This window comes from Muntiacus reevesi, chromosome 5, assembly GCF_963930625.1.
Source record: "Muntiacus reevesi chromosome 5, mMunRee1.1, whole genome shotgun sequence".
NCBI classification, from domain to species: domain Eukaryota; kingdom Metazoa; phylum Chordata; class Mammalia; order Artiodactyla; family Cervidae; genus Muntiacus; species Muntiacus reevesi.
Window position 1 is genome coordinate 36,241,405 of NC_089253.1, and position 10,288 is coordinate 36,251,692.

Below are 10,288 nucleotides of genomic sequence, written 5' to 3' on the forward strand. Positions count from 1 at the left end.
ACAACCTGTCCAGAATTGAAGAGCCCTGGAAAGTTCCAGAAGAAGGCAATCTGGACTCCCAATTGGGAAAGAGTCCTAGGTGGTCCTTGGACATTACGGGTGGGAGTACAGATTGCAGTTTTGGGGCCCTCTGCTTATAATCCCGGGCTGCAAACTGATATCATCCTTAGTTTCCCTGTAAAATGCAGCTCTAGTTTAACTTTAATTTTCTACAATGCTTTTACTTTCACCTTGTGAATTACAAGATTGTCCAGACCCTGGGGGCTAGCCAGGCCTCAAGAGGCTCAGGAAATTCCAAGACTCACTTCCTCTTCTTATCTAAGGTGCTAGTTGACATCACTGATAACAGTTGGTGTGCTTGCAGCAGGCATGTAGTCCAGGCCGAGTTCAGAAAGGTCAGAATTTGATGAGAGGCCTGCTCTCTTACTTCTGAAGCCTGAAGAAGACTGCCTCAATTTTAATTTCCCTAACAGCATCACAGCTTCCCAAGTGGCACTAGTGGTAAAGAACTCCTGCCAGTGCAGGAGCCACGAGTTTGATCCCTGGGTTGGGCAGGTCCTCTGGAGTAGGTAATGGCAACCCACTCCAGTATTCTCTGCCATGGACAGAGGAGTCTGGTGGGCTACAGTCCACGGGATTGCAAAGAGTCAGACACAAAGAACAGCATATTTCTTCCAATATTGAAACTGCTCTTTTGTAATACTGCTATAGAAATTCAATGCAGTTTGGTGTCAATGGTGTCTCTGATCTCTGCCATCTGTCCCACTACCTAAAGCCACGCATATGTCACTGTGCTGTGTTGTGTTGTGCAAGTTGTTTCAGTCATGTCTGACTCTGCCATTTGACCTCTTTTCCTCCTAGCAGTCTCCTCTCCAACTGAGGAGAGCAATGCACATCTCATGAACTGGCTAGGAAGACCACACGAGATCACAAATGTCTAACATGGCCCTTAACATTTACTTTTATCACTTTATTAGCAATGTTTTACCTACAGGTTGGAAAGAGTCTCCCCACTTAGATTGTGTGGTTCAGTTTCCTTTTTCACCCAAGAATGAAGGAAGAGATTACAGTGGAATTTTCTGTATTATGAGAGTTTTCCAAGTGCACTCCTCACAGATACCAACAGAGGCAAAGATTTTATCTAGAGGTTCATATTTCTCATCAGATTCATGGTGGCTTTTTTTTTTTTTTTCATGGTGGCTTAAAGGAGAACGTTAGAGCAGGCTAGAGCATATATAGCTAGGTAATCTTCACCACCAGTGCATGCTCAGAACTCAATCTGTCCTGAGTACTTCAATCGAGAACGGAAGCATGAAGTGGCTTGGACTCCTTGGGCTGGTAACTCTCTCAGAGTGCATAGTCATGTAAGTGTGGGGACTATAAGTGAAATCATCCCTTTTTTTTTTTTTTGATTTTCATTCTTGTCCTCTTATTCTTCCACCTGTCAGGGTTAGAAGGGAATGTAATCACTCCCTGACAGTCTAAAGTCAACTCTCACTTGTTGATAAGTACCTTGCCACAGACTCTGTGAGGCCCTAGGCTCTCCAGGCAAACCTGTAGGATCGCACAACTCTTGGGGTCCAGCCACATCATGTCCTATGTAAAATTGCATTCGTTGAAATTGTTCAGTGCACAACCTGTGCAACTGTAGGTGTGGTCTGAAGAAACAACATTTCTCTTATATGTGGTTCTAGGTCTCCTCTCTGGTCTCTCTTCATTTCTGTGTGAATGTGTCTGTGTTTTCAAGTCTGTATCTCTCTATTTTGTCTATCTCTTTGGATGTCTCTGTGCATGCAGAACTCTCTTAGATTTTTTTCTTTTTTAAAAACATTCCTCTTGGCTTCTCTTAACCTCCTTAATTTATTCTCCATCTCCTGGCCTCCCCTCTCCTGCTTGAGCCCAGAAGAAAGATCAGTAGTACTATTTCTCTGCTCTTTTAGCTGTAACAAGCAGTATGACCTCAACCAAGTCTCCAACTCCCTGTATTTCAAATTCCTCCCCTGTTTAAAGAGGATGATGAACCCCTTCTACTTCCCTCTCCAAGCTTCCTTGAGAAGGGTACTGTGGGATGGCCATAGCAATGATAATGGCTGCCATTGCTGAGACTTCCTATATATCAGGTGCATTATATCCATCATCGCACTTAGTATCTAAGCCATTCTATGTGGCGTGGGGTGGGGATTACTATATACCACCTTTTTACCAACGGGAAAATTGAGACTTCAAATGGTCATATGCCTTACCCAAGATTACACAACAGAACCTCTGTTCAGACCTGTCTTTGCCATGGTCATTGCATGGAATCCTGATAATAAGGTGACACTCATAAAAATGCTTGGAAAATAGACAGTGCCATTACAATGTCAGGTATGACAGTCTTTGTAACACAGACAGCTGATGGCTGCCCCTTCTTTGTTTTCTTTTCCTCATGGCCGGTGAAAGAATCCCTCTTACGCAAATGAAGACCATGCGAGAAACCCTAAGGGAAAGAAACTTGCTGACAGATTTCTCTGAGGAACACCCTTACAGTCTGTCCCAGAATGCCACTAATGACCAAAACATAATTTATCATCCCGTGAGGAACTACAAGGATGTGAGTGTTAGGAGGATGGTGCTCCACAGCGCCCCCTGGTGCTCTGTCTTTGCACTGGGGTTCAAGCGGAGATGCCAGTGGGGTTGTTGGGGCTGGGGCTCCTGCAGGAGTCAGAAACACGGGGGAGCAGAGACCCATTCCCAGAGGAGAAGGCATTCATCCTCAGCCCTTGATCTATGGTGACTGGACCAAGCAATGACTAGGGGGCAGATAAACATCCATTTATGTGCCAAAGGTGTATCATTAGTTTGAGGGAGATTGTTCTTTCTGGACTAAACGAATCACTCAGTTACAGATGAAGGGTGAGCCATGCCAATCAAAAGATAAATGCAACTCCAAATCAATTGTGAAATCTTAGTTAGAGGAATGTAAGCATCCACAGATGCATGGATACCAGTAAAAAAATTACTGAGCCCCTATGGCATGTGAGGCCATATGAATCTAACACTATAGTGTTGCTATTGATTTGAAAAAAGTCTGATCTCTTCTTCATGATTGCAAGGCCATCCTGAGAGACAGGCAGGGAGTAACTAGCTATCAAATAAAATGGTCACCTGCCTGGTGTTGAGAGGACACGGTCTGAGTTTAGAAGAAGTGGCCTGCGGTAACTTAGGAGGGCCATCTGCAAAAGAAGGGGCTCAGTTTGGGCTTTGAAAAAGAGACTGGAGAGCTTCTCAAATGAAGGTGCCATGATTCACCTGGTGGTCCAGTGGTTAAGAATCTGTGCTTCCATTGAAGGAGTGGCAGGTTCCATGTTTAGTCAAGACAGTAAGATCCAGTATGTCACGCAGCCCTAACAGAAAGAAAAGGAATCAAGTCAGGCAGTGATCTGAGCAGAAGCTGTGAGGTGGTGTGGTTGGAGAGTGATTTCAGGAGACACAGGACACCTCACAGGTGGCAGCAGTCTGTGAATCAAGTGTGGCCAGTGCAGCCAAGTCTGCCCTAACCACCCCACCTTGGCCTCTGTAGCTTGTCTGCATCGGCAGCATCAACATTGGAACACCCCCTCAGGAGTTCCAGGTCCTCTTTGACACCGGCTCATCTAGCTTGTGGGTGCCCTCCATATACTGCCAGAGTCCCAGCTGCTGTGAGTACCTGCTCCCCTCCCCACCTCGCCCATCTTGTGTTTCCCCTCCAAATCCCTTCTCCATCCTTGGCACCTGGCGGACACTCATCTCTTGTGTCTGCAGATAAACACAAGAGCTTCATCCCTCAAAACTCCTCCACCTTCCAGGCCACGAACCAGATCTTCAATATCAAATACAGCTCTGGGATGATAAACGGATATCTTGGCTATGACACCGTTCGGGTAATGTGGAAACAGAAGCTAAGTTGGGGCTGTCTCTGGGAGCAACCACTCCTACAAAACAGATGCCGGACCAGCTGGCAGTCCCCTAGTGACTGGATGTCTGCCCCTCAGGACCCTGTCCCTGGGTAGATAGCGTCTCAGCGGACACACAAACTCCCAGAATAGCTAATCCAGACAGTGGCTTGGGGCATGGACTTACAGCTCCTTTGCCCATGAGCAGCTAAGATTCATTTCGTTGGGAGCAGGGAGGGGGGAAGAAAACACCACATTTATATTCTCAAACTATGCTGGGCACTTTCATGGTAATAACTCATATGACCCTGCAACAATCACACGCAGCAGGTACTATGATTAACTTCATGATACAGGTGAAGGAACTGAGGTGCAGAGAGCAAGGGCCTGGCCAAGGTCACACATCTAGTAAGTGGTGGAGCTGGACTGGCCAATCAGGACTCAAGCAGGTGTGGGAATTTGGGAAGAGGATAAAACTGATCCGGGGTCCCTGGGGGCAGCACAGAGCTTCAGGTATCCAGACAAGGAAAGCAACGGGCCAAACACGTGGGAGGGGGACTGATAAATGGGTTCTCACTCTAGGGGAATTTTGACAGTATAATAAAAACCATGGCCTGACTTCCCCAAAGTGTTTGAATATTTCCGCACCCACCCCACCCTGTCTCTTTCTCAGATCTCTCTTTTTTTCCTCTGTCTTTCTCAAACAAACACATGCACATGCAAACACATCCCCAAATACATGTTTCCCAGGCAGAATTTTCTGGAGGACCTTGCCAGTGACATTATATAATGGGGCTTCTGTCTCTCTGGGCAGATGCAGAATTCACAAGCATTGCCTTGAATTCAGTTCATTTCTGTCATCACATCAGAGTGATTCCAAAGAGAAGGTTATTCTGCTTTCTACTCATTTTGTCCTCCAGGGGAACCACTGGGTCCTGTCCTGACTCTTGGTTGCCCCACCTGTACAGAAGGCATGAGGGCCAATTTGACTCATTCAGATGGTGTTTGTAGGAGGAGCAGGTGTTGTTAAAATCCATAGCCCCGCAAAAATGGAACACGAATTCCTGTCCCAGCATGGTCTAACCATCTGAGATCAGTCCAGAGTACAGTCAGGCCTCAGTTCTTCTCTGCAGTGCTAATGACATCTACACCCCAGCCCGGTCCCAGCCCCACTTCCCAATCCTTTATGTGGGAACACTCTCCTCTCCACAGATCGGGAAACTGGTTAGTGTGGCCCAGCCATTTGGCCTGAGTCTAAAGGAGTTTGGGTTTGAAGCTTTACCCTTTGATGGCATCCTGGGACTAGGTTACCCCCGCCCCACTGTCGTAGGGGCCACCCCGGTCTTCGACAACCTGAGGAAACAAGGAGTCATTTCTGAGCCTGTCTTTGCCTTCTACTTGAGCAGGTAAGTCTGAGGTGGGCCAGACCTCTCTAATTCAATGGTAAGATGCTTTCAGTTGCATGAAAAATTATGGACCACCTGATCTGGAAGTTTCCTGAGAGATAGTCTAGCCCAGGGTAACTACGGCCCCAGGGCCTTACCTGGCCCCACCACTGGTATTTGTAAATAAAGTTTTATTGATCAAAACCATGATCATGGGCTCAGGGGTAGGGACTTGGTCCAGGGGTGAGGGAAGAGGGAGAACAACGGAAGGTGTCAGGAAACAGGTTGGAGGAAAAAAGCAATAGGATTTGCTGATGGATTTGATATGGAAGGGCTTCCCTGGTGATTCAGATGTTAAAGAATGTGTCTGAAATGCAGGGGACCCAGATTTGATCCTAGATCAGGAAGATCCCCCTGGGGAAGGGAATGGCTATCCACTCCATGATTTTTGCTTGGAGAATTCCAAGGACAGAGGAACCTGGTGGGCTACTGTCCATCGGGTTGTAAAGAGTCAGACACGACTGAGTGACTAACACACACACACACACACACACTTGATATGGAAAGAAGGAGAGGGGTGGCATGAATATTTCCTTCCTTACTAACGTTTCACCAGGAGCCCAGGACCAGCTACACAGTCTGTGGGAGCCAGTGCAAAATAAAAATGTGGGACCCTTTATTTAGCAAGTATTTGGATTTCAAGACAGGGAGAGCCCCATAAACAGCACAGGTCACAGGCTCGTGAAGCCAACCCTGGGTGACACTAACCTTCAACCTTATTGTCCTTGAGCCTGGGCTGGTTTTGAAAAATGACAGGCTAGACAAGGAGGAAGCCAGACCCCCAGCACAGTGTCCTCTGAAGGTATTTCTGAGCACTTAAGTCGCCATACAGGACCAGGTCCTCTTCAGAAAGTTGGGTGGTCAAAGCCCAGCCTGACTGCCTACCGTTGAACTTCTTCTGTGACATTCCTTAGCTATGACCAACCCGGGTCCACTACTCAATCCCTCTGAGCTTCAGTTTCTGCATCTGTAAAATGGATTCTGTAGTAGTGCCCCTGATGGGTGGATAAGCACAACCCTCAGACAGCGTGTGGTGTTACTCTCCTCCAACAAGACCCTCTCTTCCTTCTCTCCACAGTCAACAGGAGAACCGCAGCGTGGTGATGTTTGGAGGGGTGGACCGTGCCTATTATAAGGGAGAACTCAACTGGGTACCAGTGTCCCAAGTGGGCATGTGGCTTATAAACATGGACAGGTAAGCATCTCCCTCTGAGAGCCACTCCAAGTGATTGCTCCCACATGTGCATGTGGACACATGCAGACACACGCAGACATACACGAATGTACCCCAGTCACACAATCACATACACAGACACAGACTCCACCCAAAAAGACACACATAGAAACACACACAGCATCAGACTTATAGACACACAAAGGCACACAAATACACACACAAACACAGACACATAGAGAAACAGTGATATGCAGACATAGAAACACACACACCTAAGACACATAGAGACACACGCAGACATACAAGCACACAGATACACACATCACCCATGGATTGACAATCACACCAGGCCTCCTGATCAGGGCCTTGCTCAGGGGAATGGGGTCCAGCGAGGCCTGTGCAGCTGGCGGAGGGCTGCACCCACCACACTGTGAGGTGGGGAACGTGTTTGAGGACCCTAAAGTGTAGTGAAAAGAGGATCAGGGAGAATTTCACCAGTCTGAACATAGTTGTGATAAGATGACCAACTGTCCAGGGCGACCTGGGACTGACAAAGTTCTCAGTACACAGTACTGCCAGTTTAAAAACAGTGCAAGGCCTTAACAAACTGGTAAAATTGGTCTTCTTAGGGAGAAGCTACCCAGCAGTGGAGAGAGGTTGGCTGCAATCTTGAGACTTGAAAGCAACTCAAACAGAGAAATACCTTCCTAGCCATAGCTACCTGCCTTTCTTCCAAGGCATACAGTGGGGCAGGGGCTGCGACAGAAGGAATCAGGAAGCTGGGATTCAGGAGTGGCCTGGAAACAAGAGGCAATGATTGATGGGAATCTGTGTGATACCCTGTGTTTCAGTGGCCCTCTGGGCTAGCTCAGGCATTGCCTGGCTGAGGGCCTCAGTGTCTGAGACAGATGAAGGGGTGGTGCATGAAGACAGTCTTTCCCAGGGCAGCCTATGTCTCCCTCCCACTAACACTCTGAGCATCGGTTGCCTCAGGGAACCTCCATATTCCCTCCCATTATTGGTCAGACACCAGATATAGGTATCTGGATGTTCCTCATTCATTTTTTCATTGATTCATTCACAAACATACATTGTGCACCCCTTGTATGCTGGGCACTTCAGGGAGGCACTGCGGACACAACCTGCACTCACATCTAGTGAGGCAGACGTACCCGAGATGACTCACACACATAGTGAATTACCGCCTTGGTACCTGCTAGACATGGGGAAGAGTCTACAGAGACTGAGCAAGACAGGAGCCTGATCTAGTCTAGGAGGAAGACTTCACTGACGAAGTGACATTTAACCTGGGAACTAAAAGGTGAGCAGAAATCATCTAGACTAAGGAGACAGGCGGTCTTCTAGGAAGGGTGACCAGCTAAGGCCCTGAGATATGAAAGAGCTGGTGCATTCAATAACTGAAGGGAAGTCAAAGAGGATGAAATGACCAGAGCAAAGGAAAACAGTCAGAGCAAGAGCTGAAAGGCTGTTCAGGAGACAGCCAGGCAGTCATGTTCAGGGGGCAGTCATGGGGGAGATTTCAGAGTGATCTGGTGCCTGTTTTATTCCATTTTCTCTCAGCATCTCTGTGAACAGGACAGTGGTTGCTTGTAAACGTGGCTGCCAGGCCCTCTTGGATACGGGGACTTCCCTTCTGCTTGGCCCAAGAGGACCGGTCAGCAAAATCCAGAATCTCATCCACGCCAGGCCCTTTGGTCATGAGGTGAAGGGTCACTCCATGGGGTCACTCCCAGGCTCTCCACACAAAGATCAGCAGATCTAACCTCTCTCCCTCTTTCTGTTACAGCACTTGGTTTCCTGCCAAACCATCGGGACACTGCCTCCTGTTGTCTTCACTATCAATGGAATAGACTATCCAGTACCTGCCCAAGCTTACATCCAAGTGAGGGAACAACTCTGGGGGCTGGTTCTCAAATCTGGGACTTGCAGGAATCCTTACGCTGCTGCTGGGAGTAGGGCGCCCTCTTCAGGCTCAGCCACATCATTGCAGATGTGGCTGAGCCCACGTGGCTGGGCCAGGGCCTCCCAGAAAACCAATCACTTGAGAGTAAAGGACAGTCTGGGACATGCATCCTCCTGAAATAAGTGTGAAGTCACTACCCCATGTCAGCATGGTGGGAGTCATAAGGAGAGGGGAACACTAAGGGCCTTTGCCTTAAAGAGCTTCAGTTCAACCATAGCCCTCAGATGCACGAACTTGGAAAGTCAGTTCTAGCAATCCGTGAAATAGCCAAGTGACAAGGAGGGTTGGCTGGGGACAGATCCAGTGTTCTCTCCCGCTGTAGTGATTAGCAATCTCCCTTCCCTTCTCAAAAGTGTCCAGGTTGGGATCATAAGTTACATGGTTACCCTAGTCCTTGGCTGCAACTTCCCCTTGCTACGCCCCAGTTCCCCATCTGTGAGTTGGGATACCTGACTCCTCAGTTGGATGCTAATATTAGTAAAAGGTGCACAGAGACTGCACAACTCTTGCACACAGTTGAGGCTTAATGTCAGTTCTCTACGGGAGTTCAGAGCAGGCTAATGGGCTCAAAGAAGTTTTTGAGGAAGACAGGGAATTTCATTAATTCTAAAACCCCAGACTCATGGAGACCTGAGGAACACTTCTTGGTCAATGCAAATCTAAAGTGAATTCCATGCAAATGGCACCCCTGGGGGCTGTGCAAAGGGGTTCTGGGGGCAGATTAGGGGTGATGAGGGCTACAGACTTGGGGGCACCAGGGAAAATCACCAACCCAGCCTGGAGTGATCAGGGAGGGTGAGTGTGGGTCAAGGAAGGCTTCTCAGAGGGCTCAAGCACAGTTTTAAGGAAAAGGGTTGTGGGGAAGGAGAAGAAACAGCATTTTCTGCAGAGAAAAGAGGGAGCAAGAAACAGCAAGGAATTACAGGCCATTCTTGTTCTCTTTTTAAAAGTTTTATTGAAGTATAGTTGATTTACAATGATCTGTTTATTCCTTCAATAAAGCAAAGAGACTCAATTATATGTGTGTGTGTGTGTGTGTGTGTGTGTGTGTGTATATTTATATTCTTTTCCATTACTGTTTATCATGGGATGTTGAATATGGTTCCCTGTATTATACAGTGTGACTTTGTTGTTTATCCATCCTCTCTATATGTTCGCATCTTATAATCCCTGCCTGTCTGCCCATTCCCCCCTTAATGGCAACCATATGTCTTGGCCCTTCTAGTTGTTGGAAGGGCCCCTACTTCCACCACTGCTGAGAGAGTCACTTGGTTCTTACCAAAGGGAGGAAGTAAAACCAGGAAACTTTCCAACTCTGAATATTGATGAGGGAAGCAGGTAAGGGCCCAGGCTGACTACTACGTATTTTTGTTTCCCCAGAGTTTGTCGGGCAGGTGCTTCAGCAACTTTCTCGTGCGCCGACAGCGTGTCAACGAGTCAGAGACCTGGATCCTGGGTGACGTCTTCCTGAGGCTGTATTTCTCGGTTTTCGATCGAGGAAACAACAGGATTGGCCTGGCTCCCGCAGTGTAAATGGTGGGCTACTTCAGGAATCAATCAGGTCCACTCCAAACACATACTCATGTGAGAGCACCCTGGGTGGGGCCAGGGATGCTGGTGAACTGTGTTTGTTGCTCTGCAAAGCCCCATTCTCTATAAAGAATAAAGAATTTCATCTCAATGGTGCTCATAGGAATGGGTGACTCTCTTTGGGTCAGGGAGGTGCATCACACTCAGGAAGGATTTAGAATAAAAACTGAAGTATAAG

The 10,288-nt window shown here is 47.7% G+C and overlaps 1 protein-coding gene across 1 annotated transcript; it reads left to right on the forward strand.

The window, feature by feature from the left end:
• The first annotated feature begins 1,263 nt into the window (after positions 1–1,263).
• On the forward strand, positions 1,264–10,053 carry LOC136168790 (pregnancy-associated glycoprotein 2-like). The gene is made up of 9 exons (XM_065936492.1): positions 1,264–1,364; positions 2,443–2,593; positions 3,563–3,680; positions 3,784–3,902; positions 5,127–5,320; positions 6,438–6,554; positions 8,118–8,259; positions 8,344–8,439; positions 9,901–10,053. Exons 1-9 carry the CDS (start codon positions 1,264–1,266, stop codon positions 10,051–10,053), a joined length of 1,191 nt encoding a protein of 396 aa, XP_065792564.1.
• Positions 10,054–10,288: the final 235 nt, after the last annotated feature.